Source organism: Chlamydomonas reinhardtii, chromosome 9 (genome assembly GCF_000002595.2).
Source record: "Chlamydomonas reinhardtii strain CC-503 cw92 mt+ chromosome 9, whole genome shotgun sequence".
Taxonomy (NCBI): Eukaryota; Viridiplantae; Chlorophyta; class Chlorophyceae; order Chlamydomonadales; family Chlamydomonadaceae; genus Chlamydomonas; species Chlamydomonas reinhardtii.
In genome coordinates, this window is record NC_057012.1 from 5,575,080 (window position 1) to 5,592,249 (window position 17,170).

The 17,170-nt window shown below is 62.7% G+C and overlaps 1 protein-coding gene across 1 annotated transcript; it reads left to right on the forward strand.

Moving 5' to 3' along the window:
* The first annotated feature begins 213 nt into the window (after positions 1-213).
* On the forward strand, positions 214-12,779 carry CHLRE_09g400849v5 (uncharacterized protein). The gene is made up of 17 exons (XM_043066002.1): positions 214-1,033; positions 1,151-1,236; positions 1,319-1,535; positions 1,772-2,652; positions 2,849-3,881; positions 4,098-5,432; positions 5,624-6,145; positions 6,381-6,458; positions 6,768-7,082; positions 7,490-7,607; positions 7,838-8,016; positions 8,127-8,199; positions 8,364-8,467; positions 8,712-8,970; positions 9,248-9,300; positions 9,531-9,649; positions 10,100-12,779. The coding sequence occupies exons 1-17, from the start codon at positions 848-850 to the stop codon at positions 10,278-10,280; spliced, it is 5,739 nt and encodes a 1,912-aa protein (XP_042921385.1). The 5' UTR covers positions 214-847; the 3' UTR covers positions 10,281-12,779.
* Positions 12,780-17,170: the final 4,391 nt, after the last annotated feature.

Genomic DNA, 17,170 nt, shown 5'->3' on the forward strand with positions numbered 1-17,170 from the left:
CCCCGACTTTGCTGCAAACCCTCCCGCGGGCAAAGTCCGTGTGACTCCGCGCACAGTGAGTCCTAGCCAAGCCTCAACCCGCCAGAGCCCCACCGCTGTGCCTCACGCCCTGTATGGGAACGTTACACCCCCGCTGTATAATGGAGCGTGGTGGAGGCCCTAGGAGGCCAAGGGGGTCTCGACCCTTCTCGACGTGGGTAACTCTATGATGGTTCAAAAGAAGGCCGGGCACGCGAAAGCGTAACTCCGCTGACAATAGAAATAAAAGCGCCGTCTGAGGAGCCGTTCCGCGTTCGCAAACCGCTCGCGGCGAGCGAGGGACGAGTGCAGCAAGTACACTGCAAGTACACCACGTGCCGCCCGAGAACGCTCGCCCAATCCATGCGTAATGTTCCAAGCCATGGAAGCAACACCGCAACATTGCTATTGCCAGGACCTGTCGCGACTGGGTTGAGGCAGGGGTGAGCAAGCAACCGACAAACCGCAACCCGACGCGGCGCCTCAGCCGCGCGAATAGCCCTATAAATGGTCACTCATTGTTTATGATCCGCCTTTATCTTTTCCAAGCTCACCGCATTTGTTCCGTGACAGAGCACGCGAGCCGTCGAACTCGTCGTGAACTCCACGCCCATGATCGGCCCTTGTCCAAGAAGGATAGTTTTCGGGGTATTTGAAGGGATGCCGCTGCGTCACTGTCTGTGTCGGAGGGGCGACCGCTCGTGATCGCCATGAGCGGGCGCCATCTTTTGTATTGCCGAAGCTCGAGACCGACACTTATCCCAGTTCACTTACGAGTATAGAACATCATGAAATAAAAATTCATAACGCGCTAGCGTTGCATCACAAAATGAGAAGTCGCTGCTTGGGCGCATGCTTCGGCTTTGGCAGCGCGGCATCAGCTGCGCCCGGTGCTGATAACGCAAGTGCTCTAAAGCACAACTATGCACCGTCCCAGCCATCGCTCGCAAACGAAGCGTCGTCCCCCACGAGGGGCGACGACCGGCCTGCCGACCGGCCTGCAGCGACGAGCCCGGTGCGCATTACCCTCAATGAGGACATTGAAAAACGCTGACTCGCTAAGTACTTCATTTAATGGATTTGCGCATGTTTGCAGGGTGGAACTTTCAGCGCCGGGCTTGCTGCGCTGCAGCTCGGCCTGTTGCGAACCGACCATTCCGGCTCCATATCTTCTATTCTTGAGGCGATACGGCGAAGCTTGGGCACTCGCGTCGCACGGTAGGCTAATGTTGTCGGCCCATCCTGTCCGCCACTGTATCTTGACTATATCTCCGCTCGTGCTTGTTAATTCCACCCTCAGGCTATACGGGTTTGAGACTGCCGCTGATGCAAGCGCACCAAATGAGCGACTGGTGGTATTACTGTGCCAAGTTGGCGTGCACAATGAACTATGCAGCGCGGCCCGACTGCCAGGCTGGACGGCTGGGCTGTCCAACTTAGATTTTGTTCGAGCGTCGGCCGGTGACCCGGCTCTGTCTGGAGAGATTCAACTCGTTCGCTCAGCGGCGGTGTCTGGGGTGAGTCGTCAACGGGCACAAGGAGCGAGACGAGGGCTTGCGACCAGGGCACCTCCACACGGCACTCCCGCGGTCTTGGCACGTGTACATGTGAACACGCAGGCCCTGAGTTTCACACCTAGTTTGTCACTCCTGCCTGGAAGATTACGGAGCGCCGCCGCCGGTTTCTACTTCCATAAGCGCTGCCATGACTAATATGCACTCATGCACCACAATTCCTGCATGCGGACACGCAGCGTGCGTCGGTTGTACATGCGATCCCGACCTTCTCCGGCAACAACGGGCCTGGGGGTGATCCTGGCGCGACCACGGCGGTGGCGGCGGCGGGAGGAGACGTTTTTGACGTGCCTCCGGGAGGCGACGCCTCCTACGTGGATGCCGCCGCCTTCCCTTTGTTCCTGGGCCCCCGTGTCATCGCCGTGGTTTACGTGGCCGGCGCAGCTGCCACCTCCGCTGCCACCGCCGCCACCGCCGCCGTCGAGGGTGGCCTCCCCTGCATCCCCAAGGACCCAGCCACGCTGCACTCTGTGACCCTGGCGCTCTCCCTGGCCTTGGTGGGTCCCTCGCACGCGGACACCGCGGGGCTCCCGATGCTGCCCCCGGGAATCCCGCGCCACCTGCCCCTTGCCGTACCCGGCGGCGGCGGCCTTGGTGGCGGCGGTTTCCTGGCGTGGCTGTCTGGCTGCCTGCGGCGCCTGGCCGAGGCCTCCTCGCTGCACGCGCTGGTGTGGGAGCTGGGCGAGGCGCTGGCGGCGCACGTGCGGCAGCGCTTCCTGCTGGACGTAGCAGTCACAGCCGCGCTGCTGCCGGACACAGCCGGCGGCGGCGGCGCCGCCGCCGCCGCCAACGTGCTCATGGCGTCACGCGGCGCCGTCAGCGCAACCACCGCCTACCTGCTGCTTGCAGAGGCGCCGCCGGGCGGTGGCCGCATGCTGCGAACCAGCATGGACCCCGCCAGTTTCGTGGACGACCGCGGCGGCGTCGCCCGAGCGGCTCTGGGGCTCCTGAACACGGGTGGTACGGACCAGGCGGCCGTGTCACCACGTCTGGTGGCATTCACGTACGGCGCCGCCGGCTCGGTGCAGGCAGACGAGGGCCAGCTGCTGGCGAGCGGCGGGTGAGTACGGCACGGGCGTACGGCCGCGCGGGCACGGGCAACAGATAGATAGCTAGATGATTGTACGGTTGCAAAGCCCAGTAGTCGCTCCTTACTGCTTGCGGCCAGCTTCTTTGAAGAACCATACGACCGTACTAGCCCGCCTACCTCGTCCATGTGCCTGTGTGCCTGTCTCCTGTGTGCGCTGCCCGCGCAGGATCGTGCGTGGAATGGACGCCGTATCGGGCCGCACCGCTGGTGCCACCACCGGCGTTATGCCTCGGTCCGCCTCCCTGGCTGCGATGCACAAGGCCGCCCTCACCACCGCCTCCGCCATCATCACCGCCACCGCCGGCACCCGCACGCAGGGCACCGCCACGAGCCCTGGCAGCGCCGCCGTGGCCATGTCACCACCGCCGCCAGGCGGCGGCGGCGGCGGCGGCGCCGGAGGCCGGCACAGCGGCAACCTGGCCACCGCGATGCGGCACAACAGCATGCACCGCGTGGTCCAGCTGTCACAGCTGGCAAGCGCAAGCAGCCGTGCGCTTCATGTCACTACACAGGAGGCATCCAACAACTCCCCGCGGTTCCCAGCCACCGGCGCTGTGGGCAGCGTCGGCGGCGGCGGCGGCGGCGGGCTCGGCGGCATCGTCAGCGCCTCGGCGTCGCTGCCACTGCCGCTGCCGCTTCCGTTGGACAAGTTCAGTGCGGCGTCCATTGCGCAGCTGACGGCGGTTGCGCCCGCTCTCAACGCCCGGCCCTTCGACACCTCCCACACGCTGTTCCTCGAGATGGTCACGGCAGCGGCGGCAGCTGGCGCCGGCGCCGGCGCCGTAGAGAGCGGCGGCAGCGGCGGCGGCGCCGTAGGCCGCGGTGTAACGCCGTCTGGCGGCGGCGGCGTGCTGCTGGGAGCGTTGGTGCCGGACTGCGCGCGCTGGGTTCAGGACGTGCGCCGGCCTTCCCGAGATGTCTACATGTTCATGGCGGCTGGCGGCGCCGCCGGCATCAGCGCCGCAGCAGCGGCGGCTGGACCCATCGCCATGCAGTCACTGGCCCTGATCGGCTTGGCGGCGGGCGTCAGCGGCGGCGGCACCAGCGGCACCGTCAGTGCCGGCAGCGCAGCCGGCGTCGGCGCTGGCGGCGGCGGCGGCGGCGGTCCTGTGTTGGGTCTGTACCTGGCGTTTGGCTCGCAGCTGCCGCCGCGGCTGTTGGAGGCGGTGCAGGCCAGCTGCGCCAGCCTCGTGAGAGAGGTGAGCCTTTCCTGCGGCAGCTCTTCTTCACGCACCCCTGTGCCTCTAAGTGCATCCGGTTTCTTTCCGCTTACTTGCTATAGGCAGCATGCGTCACTTCTTTCGTACGTGTTGTTGCCCGCCTCGTCATCTGAATTACGCTTCCGTGCCTGCCCCGCCGCATGAAACCCTACCTGTGCCCTCACGCTGTGCCCTCCCTTCCCCCTTACTGCACAGCACTTTGTCGCCACCGCCGGCGCCAAGCTGCGCGAGGAGCTGTGTGCCGAGATCGACATGCTTCGTGCCGGCGTGCCAGGCAGCTATGCCGTACTGAGCCAAGACAGCACCCCGCTCGCCTCCCAATCCAATCTGGCTCTCCCCTGCGCCTCCGTCGTAGAGCCTACAAAGGCCGCGGCGGCGGCAGCAATCATCCCCAGCCCTTGCAGCGCCGCGGAAGGCGTGCTGCCCCCGGGCCGCCTTGCGCGCACCCGCACCAATGCCGACACCGAGCTCGAGGCTGCTACAGCCGCCGCCGGCATGGGTGCTAATGCCGCAAACTCCGCCGCCCCCTCCTCCAGCAACCTGTGCGGCGGCATGCTGGCGGGCGCGGTGGAGGCGATCAACGCGCTGGAGAGCAGCCTCATCGGCGGCGGCGGCGGCGGCGCCGCTGGTGGCGGCGGCGGTTATTTCACGGTCAACTGCGCGCTAGGCGGCGTTCCGACCGGGGCAGTGCCCGGATCGCTCGGTGTCATTGGCGCCGCTGGCAACAGCGCCGTCGAGGACCGAGGCACCGCCCGCCGTCGGACGACTGACAACGAAACAAGTCCGTCAGGCACTGGCAGGAATGTGCGCGCCGCCTCGGGCACCGCCTCACTCCTGGGCGGCAGCGGCAGCAGCAGCACCGCGCGCCGGGCGGCGCAGCAGGCGGCGGCGGCGGCGGCGGCGCAGCAGGCGGCGGCGGCGGCGTCAATGAACGCGGCTGTAGCACCACGCAGCTCCTTGCCGACCCAGATGCCGGGCTCTGCTCAACAGCGCCCCCAACCCCAACAGCTGCAGCAGCAGCAACAACAGATGCTGTCGCTGCAGCTGCCACTTCGCCAGCCGACTTCCGCCCGCGCCGCCGCCGCGGCAGCTGCAGCTGCCGCCACCTCCACTATGGTCACCATGTCGCCTGTAACGGCCCTGGCCCTCATGGGCAGCCCTGGCGGCGGCGGCCCTGGCAGCGGCGGCGGCACGCTCGCGACTACCATGGGGGGCACGACGACGGGTGGCGCCGGTCCTCATCTGATTACGAACACGATGTTTAACGTGCACATGGGCGGCGGCGGCACTTCACGGACCAGTCCTGGCGATGATGAGCTTGCGATCATGTTCCCTTTGAGTGGCAGCGTGGGCGTGATGGGAGGCGGCGGCGGAGGAGGCGGTGGTGTGGGTGGTGGCGGCGGCAGCGGCGGCAGCGGCATCGCGCAGCAGACCCGGCCGCTGCAGGTGCTGACGCTGGCTTCGCCGCAGCTGACGGCGCAGATGGCGCCTGCACCCGTCACTGCAACCACGCTGGTCACCGTCCACGAGGTGGGTTTGTGTGCGACTGCTTGCAGCACGCACACGCATGTACACAATCAAACGCACACGTGCAGCCCGTGCAATCCCGCGCCTTGCGCTCTCCAACACACACATACACATGCTCATCACACGAATGCCTGTACGTACCCGCCCACACATGCCCTCAAACACATGCTCGCTCATATCACACATTCGCGCAGGCCGACACGGGCGCCTCCCTCCGTAGCAACTTCAGCCTCTTGGTCGACTCCGTGATGACCACCCTGCGCACAAGCATGGTTGCCGCCGACGACCTCGCAACACGCCGCATTGGCGGCGTCGGCGCCGGAAGTTTCAACAGCGCGGCGGCGGCGGCGGCCCTCGCCGGCAGCGCCGCCGCCACAGCCTCCGGCGTCTCCGCCGCCACTATGACTGCAAACACCTCGGGCAGCATTCTGCTGCTGTCAGAGGAATCCTCGGCGGCGCTCCTGCGTCGCGGCGGCACGATGGGCGCCGCCGGTTTTGGCGGCGCCGCCGCCGCAGCGGCGGCTGGCGGCGGTGCTGGCGGCGCTGGCGGCTTCCCCATCTTTGTGCGGCGGACGCCGCGCGTGGGCGGCGGCGGCGGCGGCGGTGGCGGTGGCGGCGGCGGCGCGGGCCTGGTGTCGCCGGGCCATGCAAGTGGAGCGCTGCCAGGTGGCGCCTGCAGCCTGGTGGATGTAGACGATGCTCTGGAGGACCTGCAGGTGTGCGTGTGCGTGTGCGTGTGCGTGTGCGTGTGCGTGCATACTTGCGGCTAGCTACGAATGTGTAGAATGTGCATTTGCGTTTTGGCGACCTGTGCCCTGCACCACATGGGCGCACGGAAACTACGTGTAGCGGCCTGCAATCCATGCATGCATGTTGCAGTGTGTGACGGCCGTGCATTTACTTAACAGTCACGCGCATGCGCTCGTCCTGCTGTTTGCCCTTTCAACACAGATGTATGACATCATTGGCGAGGGTGCCAGCGGTCTGGTGCTGAGGGGGCTGCTGGGCACGTGCCTCGTGGCCGTCAAGGTGTGTGTTTGCATGTGTGTGTGTGTGTGTGTGTGTGTGTGTGTGTGTGTGTGTGTGTGTGTGTGTGTGTGTGTGTGTGTGTGTGTGTGTGTGTGTGTGTGTATGTGTGTGTGTGTGTACGGTATGTGTCTGCGTTCTTGTGTGCACGCATGCGCGTGTGAATGCTGTGAACCGCTGACCAAAACCGAAGACTCACTTGCACGAATACACTACTTCATTCATGTTTGTCTCCCACAATGTCCCCTTATAGCTTACTAGCTAGAGCATCGCGCATATCACGGTAACCAATCATCTGCACATACCCCACAGGTTATGGAGATGCCAGACGTGGATGCGCACCTACAGCCCCAGCCCCTGCCCCTGCCCGACACCCCGACCGGCGGAGCCGGCGCCGCCGCCAAGCCCACTACTGCCGCCACCGGCGCCGCCACGGACGCCGCCGGCGCCGCAGGCGCTGCCGCGGACGCCACGGCTGTAGCCGCCGCGGCGGCCACAGCTGCTACAGCCGCTGCCGCGGCGGAGGCCAAGCGGGCCAAGGCGCGACTGGACGCGCAGAGGGCCATGCTGCGCAATGCGATGGAGCTGGCGGTGCTGCGGTCGGTCAGCCACGTCAACATCGTGCAGGTGTGTATGAGGGGCGGGAGGTAGGCATATGTGCATGTGCAGGTGTGTGTGTATGAGGGGCGGGAGGTAGGCATGTGTGCATGTGCAGGTGCGTATGATGAGGGGCGGGAGGTAGGCATATGTGCATGTGCAGGTGTGTGTGTATGAGGGGCGGGAGGTAGGCATATGTGCATGTGCAGGTGTGTGTGTATGAGGGGCGGGAGGTAGGCATGTGTGCATGTGCAGGTGTGTGTGTATGAGGGGCGGGAGGTAGGCATGTGTGCATGTGCATGTGCGTGCATATGTGTGTGCCCGGCACCACCTCCCAACAGCTACACCGCAACGTTGCAGCTGTCTAGTCCCTGACGGTACTGCCGTACACTGCTGCTGCTGCTGCTGCGGATGCCGTACACCACACACACGTGCAGTGCCACGGCGTGTACGACAACGTGTTTCTGGAGAAGCACGGCGCGGCGGGCGGCCCGGCCACGTGCGTGCTGCGCCGCTACCGCCACGCGCCCGGCTCCGACCCCTCCACCGCATTGGGTGAGTGAGTGAAGAGCCGGTGGATGGAACCCTCACACGCTCCGCTGCCTGCACGGTGCCCCCAGCACCTTGACCTGAGCGGATGCTTTTAATGGCCTCAGCATTAACCTTCTGTCGCCAATGCAATCCAAGGAACGAAGTGGCCTGCACCCCACGCACGCCACACGCACCTCGTCACACCTCGTCACACCACACCCCGCACCCCCATCTATACATCCCACACACCGCAGGCGGCTCGCCGCTGTGTACGGCCATCATCACGGAGCTGTGCGACTGCGGCAGCCTCAATGACGTGCTGGCGGCGCGCACCTTCCCGCAGCTGCTGCAGCTGCCGGCAACTGCCGCCGCCGCCGGCGCCGGGTCAGGCCAGCAGGCCTGGACGCATTCGCATCACACAATGGACATGCAGGTGTGTGCGGACATGGCCTTTACTGACCTGCAAAACGGATGACTGACAGCCCGCAAATAGTAACGGTAACACGTACAACAGTAACGCGTACGCGTGCAAACAACGCACAGGGCGTGTATCTTACGCTGTTGGAGATCGCGCTGGCTCTGCGCCACCTGCACTCGCGCCGACTGGTGCACAGGGGTGAGTAGCGCCGGAGGCCCGCAGCTCACAAGCATCCGCACCATCCCACCATCGCATAGACGCTGCAGCTAAATCGCGTTGCAATCAGTACCATCTTGCTCACACCCTCTCGCCCGCACACCCTCGTACGCCCTCCCGCCCGCCCCCGCTCCTCCCTGCCTCAGACGTGAAGCCCGCCAACATCCTGCTCAAGTCCAGTCCCGGCGACCCACGCGGCTGGACCTGCAAGCTGGCGGACTTTGGATTCGCGCTCGTGCTGGACCAGCAGGTGTGTATATGTGGGGCTGCTGGGGGCTTGCATGGGGGGCTTGCATGGGGGCGGGGGCCCCCGGGGAAGTAGTAAGGAGCCAGATATGTTGCGAAGAACCGGAGCGGAGGCAGAACGAGCGCCCCGGCTGGCGTCTGCGTACAAGGCAGGGTCGGCGCAATGTTGGGCGCGGCCAACCCTCCCCCGTCGTGTCACGCACACTTCAAACATGAGACATGCCGCCCTGTTTGTTTCCCTTCATCAGGCGCTACTAGTTACGCCGGATGAAGACATTGACAGTGGAGCCTCTGCCTCCGGAGCCCGAAGCAGCCCCATTGGCCACAGCCGCGGCAGCCCGATCAGTGGCGGCGGTGCCGCCGCCACTGGGCCATCCGCAGGCAGTGCCGCGGCAGGCGGCGGCATGGTTGGTGGTGGCGGCGGCGGCGGTGGCGTGTGCTACTACACGGTTCAAGAGCAGACGTGCGGCACCGTGACCCATATGGCGCCGGAGGCCTTGAAGAAGAGTGAGTGGTGCCTGCCTGCCGTGTGCGTGCATTGCCTGCCGCCGTGTGTGTGGCAGGCAATGGAGTGAGTGCGCCAATGCCAAGCAAGCTGCCACCTCCAGCAGTGGAAGCTATGTCCTGCTGAGTCAGCTCGTCGCCGCCTGCTGCTGCCATTTCCTGAATTCCTGAATTCCTGATGCCATGCACCTGCAACCCATCTCGCGGCTGTCCTTAACCTCCCATACATGTATATCGTAACTGTGTCGTACATCGCTGTTGTCGAAATAATCGACCGCAGACTCGCGCATTGACGCCTCAGCCGACATTTTCTCCTTTGGCACCGTGATGTGGGTGAGTAGCGAAAGTGCGGGCAGGACTGCGCGATTGCACAACTGCGTGACGTAAGACTGTACTGCATGTATGGCTTGGTCTACTTTGGTAAGCACATAAGGCTTAATGCGGTGTGCCGCGTGATATAGACACTTACTTCCACCCACCAGCTAGATAGCGCAGTCATCAGCCGCGACGCCCACGCCCTCCCACACTTTCCCCGCACCCGCCGCACGCATGCCCACGTGCAGGAGATCGTGTGCGGCCGTGGCAGCCGGCCCTACCCCAAGCTGCACCCCGACGCCATCCCGGCGGCAGTGATGGGCGGACTCCGGCCCCTATTCCCGGACGCAGTGCCTGAGCCGTACAGGTGAGGATGGAGGGGGTTGAAAATATGCCAGCCCAAACTAAACCAAACAAAGCTGAAGCGAGCGGAGCACAGGCAGAGGCCTTAGTTGCAAGCGATAATGGGAGAGGGCTGAGGCGTCGTGGGGCAGCAGCAGGGTGAGCGGCGCCGGCGATAAATGTCGCCGTGGGGGTCTAGCAGGAGGTGAACCGTCATCTCGTAAGAGAGACGAGCCTGCAGACAGCCCGAACCGAAGCCGGTCAAGCAGGCCCTAGCAGGTCGCCGCTTTTCCGGCTACCCACATTTCGTTTTCTTCCGTTCCCACACTCTAGCTCTGCCCGTGCGAGCCTGGCATCGTGTTACTTCCTGTCGTAACCTTCTGCTGACTTGGCGTAACAACCTCGCTCACCCCCCGCCCCAACCCGCCCCGCCCATGCTCTGCCCCATCTCCAAAACACATGGTTGCCCATGCAGGCGGCTGGCGCAGCAGTGCTGGTCCACCGACCCATTCGCGCGGCCGCGGGCCACGGAGCTAGTCCAGGTCATCAAGGCGCAGCTGGCACTGGTGCAGCAGCAGCAGCAGCAACAGCTCTATCAGCAGCAGCAGCGGCAGCAGCAGCAGCGGGCGCCCGGAGGCCACATGAGGCCCACCTAGCTAGCCGGTTAACAAGGGGCTACGTGCGTAGCCTAATCAGTATGTGACAATTATCGTGTGGCTACTGGGAGAATCGGAAGGAAAAAATGGAAGAACAGGAAGAGATGCATGGAACGGGGGACGCAAACGTATGCCGCGCCTGAGAAGGCGTGTGGAGGTTCGATCGCCTAGGCAGTCGCAGCATAATACACGCAGGGGGTCTGTTCAGTTACGGTTGGCCTTGGACCAGCAAACCGGTCTGCGCTGGGCTTAAATGGGTGGTTTCAGGAATCCCCTTGCCTTTTTGGTATCCTACTCGGAAAAACTTTCCCTGCATAATTTCAAGGCAGGTCAGTGGATGGGGGCACGGCCAGGTGAAGCAAGTTAGTCGCTAGCACACCCAGCATCGGCATACTCGGCAGTTCGGTGCGGCATCGTAGCACGATAGGCTCATATGTTTGTGTGCCTGTGTGTGTTTGTGCACCTGTGTGCGTACGTGTGTACGGTATGTCTGTTCATGTTGGATAACCCCACGTCAGTTGTGTGAACACAAAGGGCGGATATCGCGGCACAATGTGTCTGTGTGCATATGCGTGTGTAGTGTGTGCACGGTTGGAGCGTTGTTGCCCAGAGTCCCGCCATGTGTCGCATGCATGCAACGGGTTTGCCGTGTGTGCGTCAGAGTGTTGGGTGGTGTTGGTGTAATTGGTAAGGCGTGGGGGTCGTCTGGAAGGAGGTGTGGGGACAGCGGGTGTGGATAGATTTCATGCGCTCAACAAGTGGGGCACTACCAGCACTGGAAGCCAGTGGCTGGCGGAGGCCCTGCATGCATCCAGCTCGGTGGGCTGGTTTACATTGCTGCAGCGCCCGTAGGCGAGGCTGGGTATTGCCTCGTGATAATAAGGCATGGGAACTTTACATTCACCAATATTAGGGGAGATCCGGACAGGCGGCATTGCGTGTTAATTCCTGTACGACAGGGCTTTCACCAATGCCATAAAGCATCTTGCGCGCTTTCGGTTATATTACCTGAAATTCCATTGCTCATGGGGAGGGCCTCGCACGCATTCATGCATGTCGCGCATGCATGTTGCTTATTAAGCATTGCGAGACAAGGCAAACAAGGGCACTGCTGCTGGGTATGTGCAGCAGGCGCCCACTCAGCCTGCTGCAGACGTCTATCATTTCCTTACTTGCTCTGTGTGCATATGGTAGCAACGTGTGGGCAGGTTTAGCAGGTTTGGAGCTGCTGGTGCCTCTTAGCGATTGATACATCCGCCCCTGCACCACAGCAGGGTCTTGGCATCATCATGCCTATACCTTTCCTTGCTCTGCTGTGTGTGTGTGTGGCATCGCCGTACACGCACACAGAGCACGCATGCCGCACATTTGGAATCGTATGCCGTATGGAAAACGCACGTCCATGGCACGCATTTGCCGCTCTGTGTTTTTTTGCTTGTCCTACGTTTAGCAGAGACACGAGGTATCTGTCTGGGAGTAACAGTAACAGATGGATGTGTAGCAGTGGTTTGTACTGCGAAAGATTACAGGAATGCATGCGCACCTCGTACGAATGTAGTGTTGCATACGCTAGGGGTCTTGTCAGCAGTGGGTGTCGGCGCCCAACCGGCGGGGAATATTCATGGATTCAGAAGATTTGCTGGAAGAGTAATCAGGGGCTGCGTGCGGGACCCGAACGATGTTACGGCTGAGGAGAAGATGAAAAGGCCGCCGTGACCATTTATGCTATCTAGCACTCCAGTGCACTTGAAGGCACATGCTTCATGCATGGCCTCTAACATGATTGCACTCTGACGCATCTGCTGAGTGCTACGGGCTCGCATGCATGTGTATGCGTGCTACGCAAGGATGGTACGTATGCGTGCTACGCACGCATGGTACCCGAGACAGGAGACGGGATATCTTCAGTTTGTTCGGTTTCGCCTGTGGTCGCGCACTCAGCTAGAACGTGAGGCTAGCATGCAAATGTGCACGTGTCGACGTGCGCTTGCATGGCGCTGAGGAGATGGCGTTGCGCGAGGGGTTGAGCGAGGGCGGGATTGTTCAACCCGGCCGGTAGGTGGGGTGAGTTGCTGAGTGCTGAGCGCTGCGTCACGGCGGTGCGTGCATGCCTAGCATGCCCGCCAGGATGCAGCAGGCTCCAGGTAGGGGCAGCCGAGCAGAGCATCGAATGGGGGTTACTAGCTCAACGTGCCGCAAGGTCTGCTTGGGAGTTGGGGACGGAGTTGATGGCGGATTGATACCGCGAGGGTGTGCCGCTGGCTGTTGGGCCACGGCGCTCGGCGTCGTGAGGCTGTGCGTGGCGGGCTAAGGCTTGGCTTCGAGTCATGGCGTCGTGCCAGAGACACGCGTTGTGCGAAGACTCATGCAGTGTTGTGAAGGCCGGCAGCCAACCAAGGGGAGGGCGGTTCCTCTCTGGGGCCGGAGACGGTCCCTCATGGCGTGGGTGTGGTGCACCTTCGTGAGTCGGACTGTCCATTCTTGTAATAATGTCGCATTCATAGTCGGTGAACAAGAATTGCGGTACGCCACAAGCTTGGGTGTGCGGAAAGATGCACGACCGGGTGGCGCACATTAGTCGAGAGCGCATCCACCATGGGCGGTATACTCGGCAGTTTTCGTACGCACCCAGCCTGTCACCCACTGCTGGTCACCCACCGTCACCCACCGCCTTGGCAGCCGATGGCCCCCATACACACCGCCACCGACACCAAGTGTCCACGCGCATAGGGCGAAGGCGGTCGCGTCACTGGATGGTGGCCGCTCCGTGTGGGTGGGGCGCGCCGCCTGGACGATGGGGAGGGGGGGGGTCTGAGAACCCAGGGCTGGGGAAGGGCCTTGCCGCTTGGGGTTGGGATTTGGGTTGGGGCGGCGTGACGGGGCGGGCGGGGCTCTAGGCGATCCGGTTAGATGTGTGCTTATTCCCGCCTTCCACCCTGGCTAATGACTACCAGTGCCCGCCCATGGCATACGTTGCCTGTGTGTCCCGTTCCATGCATGTTCATAACGAGTTTCCCCAAACTGTACGCCCATTCGAACAGCCTGAACCCTGTAAGTAAGACTCAGTTACACATAAACTCAGGTGTGTCTGGCACCACTGCCCACGACATGCAGGCTACAAGATAGAAGGCGTACACACATGCGTGGCGCATCCAAACTTGGCGTTGCGTGTCAAGAAACGATGCCTTGCCGCCTTTGCTGCGGTTTGCACACCGACTTGCTCAAGTCCAAGCCAGTTATCCAATCCGCCTCCAGTCCTTAAAACACGTGTGCGCCCTGTGCTTGCCTCTCCCGTGAACGAACGATAAATGAATAACAGCGCGTATCAGCAACCGGCCTTTCATCTCCTCCTGGTCAATGGGTCCTCAGCCCCCCCGCCTTATCATCATCGTTCGGTCCCGCACGCAGCCCGACGTATGGCTACGATGGCGCTAGCTGTCGCCCACGCATGCTGTACATGTATGGGCGTTGAGCAACGCACACCGAGCATGCTGCTAATCCCTTAATCAATCCCTTAACCCCATGCATACTCCCCCCAGACAGCCGCCATGCATGGTATGAACGCCTTCACCGGTGCCAGCAGGCCACGACATGACACGCCCTGGGGCCCATCAATGGCTACCCAAAACACGGAGCCAACCATTTCCAATAGGTAGCCCCTCAGCAGCCTCATGTGATGCATCGCACTTCCTTCATCGCCTCATCACGACGGAGCTCTCCACATACTGCTGTACACATACAGCAATGGTGCCTGTGTCTGGTGCTCAATCCATGTATGCGCCAGTTTTCCGCTTGCTTGCTTGCATTGCGCATACGAATTAGGTCCAGGCGCCGCGCCCCACACACCCGCACGGGCACATGCGTAGCTAGATACTCCTACAACAACAACATGCCTCACGCACACCGCACCACACACATAGTTGGCGTGGAGATAATGCTTATAAGATACAACAGGCACGCACCGTGATGCCAAGATAGCTGACTTTGCATCAAGATGCACTAGCATGCACCTCATACAAATACCGACACTCTTGGGCCCACCGCACAATTGGATCAATCTAAATTTGCAAACAGCCTTGCTTGCACGCATTCGCTCACGCGTCGTGCTGGCGGACCGCTCGGGCAAAGCAAGTGCTGGTAGTATAAAATGCCATGAACTTGGAGCAACGGAGGCCTCAAAAGCGCTTAGCGTTGATGAACTTATAGGGGTTAGCAAAACACACACGTACACGTACGTCTCTCGAGTAGAACTACTCATGCCGTGCCTGCTTTGATTGATTGCTTGTCTGCAGGGTCCTTGATGAACGGGCGTTGGCATGAGTGCATACACAATTGACGTGCTTAAATAAGATGATGCCACAACACGTGCATTTGTCAGCTCACACGCAATCGTTCATTTGCTATGCACACGTGGCGGCCGCTCACAGCCAAGCAACGAACTGAACTGATGGCTGATACACACGCATACACCAGCACTGTCAAACTTGCTCCATCCTCCGCTTGCGCGTTTTAGATCACATAAATGAACCAGCTCAACCCCAGCACCGGGAGTGAGCGATGCCGCTCGCCGGAATGAACAAGTCTTTACCAAAGCTACTACCCTGGATGCTACAGCTACTGCCCTGGAAGCGCGCTGCCGCTACAGCCCAGCAAGGCGCTGCCGCTACTGCTGCCTGGAACGCTGCCTCTGCTGCTGCTGCGCCGCCTGCTGTTGCTGCTGCTGCTGCTGCTGCTGCTGCTGCGCCGCCTGCTGCGCCCGCTGTGCCGCATTCTGCACCAGCAGCGTCTTGATGGCGACCACCAGGTCTCCAGCACGGGGCCGCAGCGTGGTGTCCGCCGCCCAGCACTGCTGCGCCAGCCGCCTGCATTCGCCCGGGGGTGCGTATGCGTATGGAAAACACGAACAGGAGACGACACGCACGCTGCGTGTGGGTTCACACAAGTTCGCAACTGAACGGGTGGCACCATACGTCCCCTCCAGTATTCCTACCTTCGCGCGCGCGCGTACGTCACCTCCACGCCACCGCCGCCTCATCCAGCCATCCCGCCCCGTGTGCGTGAGCTAGGAAAGTAGGGAAAAATCCCTGCCAGCTAGCTGGAGGGAAGGGGCGTACCCCCCGGGGGAAACACCTTCACAGCTAGCTGGCAAAATACATATTTTTGTTTTGGTTCTAATACAATATATATTTATGTATTGTAAGGTATTGTATGCGTATGGACAGGTGCCGGCTGCAAATCTGGCTGTAAGGTACCACTAAACCCCCACCCCACCCCCACGCCCCCCCACCCCCACACCCACACCACCCCACCACCCCTACCCCAACTAGCTGTGCCTTGTGCCTTCGCTTCCAGCCTTGTCGCGCACGTCCCCGGCACGCCTCAGGCCTCAGACCATGCGCCACTACCTGTGTGCTGCCTGACGATACCGTGGCGGCAGCGGTAGCAGCACCGCAGGCGTCTCTAGACCATCGCCCCGTCCCCACACCCCACCACCCCACCACCCCCACCCCAGCTAGCTGTGCCTCGTGCGTTTGCTTCCAGCCGTGTCTCGCACGTCCCCGGCACTCCTCAGGCCTCAAACCATGCGCCACTACCTGTATGCTAGCCTGGCGCAGGCGTGGCGGCAGCGGTAGCAGCACCGCCAGCGGCCCTAGCCCATCTCCCCATCCCCACCCCATCCCCTTCCCCACCCCCACCCCAGCTAGCTGTGCCTCGTGCGTTTGCTTCCAGCCGTGTCTCGCACGTCCCCGGCACTCCTCAGGCCTCAGACCATGCGCCACTACCTGTATGCTAGCCTGGCGCAGGCGTGGCGGCAGCGGTAGCAGCACCGCCGGCGGCCCTAGCCCATCTCCCCATCCCCACCTCCACACCCCCACACCCCTACCCCACCCCAGCTAGCTGTGCCTCGTGCCTTTGCTTCCAGCCGTGTCTCGCACGTCCCCGGCACTCCTCAGGCCACAGACCATCCGCCACTACCTGTATGCTAGCCTGGCGCAGGCGTGGCGGCGGCGGTAGCAGCACCGCCGGCGGCCCTAGCCCATCTCCCCATCCCCACCTCCACACCCCCACACCCCTACCCCACCCCAGCTAGCTGTGCCTCGTGCCTTCGCTTCCAGCCTTGTCTCGCACGTCCCCGGCACCTCTTAGGTCTCAGACTATGCGCCACTACCTGTGTGCAGCATGGCGCAGGCTTGGCGGCGGCTGTAGCAGCACCACCGGCGGCCCTAGACCATCTCCCCATCCCCACCCCCACAAGCCCACACACCCCAGCTAGCTGTGCCTCCTGCCTTCACTTCCAGCCTTGTCGCGCACGTCCCCGGCACCCCTTAGGTCTCAGACCCTGCGCCACTACCTGTGTGCAGCCGATCTCAGGCGTGGCGGCGGCTGTAGCAGCACCGCCGGCGGCCACCCCCACCCCCCACCAAACACCACCCCACCACCCCTACCCAAGCTAGCTGTGCCTCGTGCCTTTGCTTCCAGCCTTGTCGCGCACGTCCCCGGCACCCCTTAGGTCTCAGACCATGCGCCACTACCTGAGTGCAGCCTGGCGCAGGCTTGGCGGCGGCTGTAGCAGCACCGCCGGTGGCCCTAGCCCATCTCCCCATCCCCACCCCCACACGCCCACACCCCTACCCCACCCCAGCTAGCTGTGCCTCGTGCCTTCGCTTCCAGCCTTGTCGCGCACGTCCCCGGCACGCCTCAGGCCTCAGACCATGCGCCACTACCTGTGTGCAGCATGGCGCAGGCGTGGCGGCAGCGGTAGCAGCACCGCCGGCGGCCACCCCCACCCCCCCACCACACACCACCCCACCACCCCTACCCAAGCTAGCTGTGCCTCGTGCCTTTGCTTCCAGCCTTGTCGCGCACGTCCCCGGCACCCCTTAGGTCTC

Coding starts and splice junctions, on each gene's coding strand:
- CHLRE_09g400849v5 (XM_043066002.1), top strand. CDS start 848: ATGAGAAGTCGCTGCTTGGGCGCATGCTTCGGCTTTGGCAGCGCGGCA. Junction 3,882..4,097: donor GCGCCAGCCTCGTGAGAGAG/GTGAGCCTTTCC, acceptor CTTACTGCACAG/CACTTTGTCGCCACCGCCGG. Junction 8,468..8,711: donor CGCTCGTGCTGGACCAGCAG/GTGTGTATATGT, acceptor TCCCTTCATCAG/GCGCTACTAGTTACGCCGGA.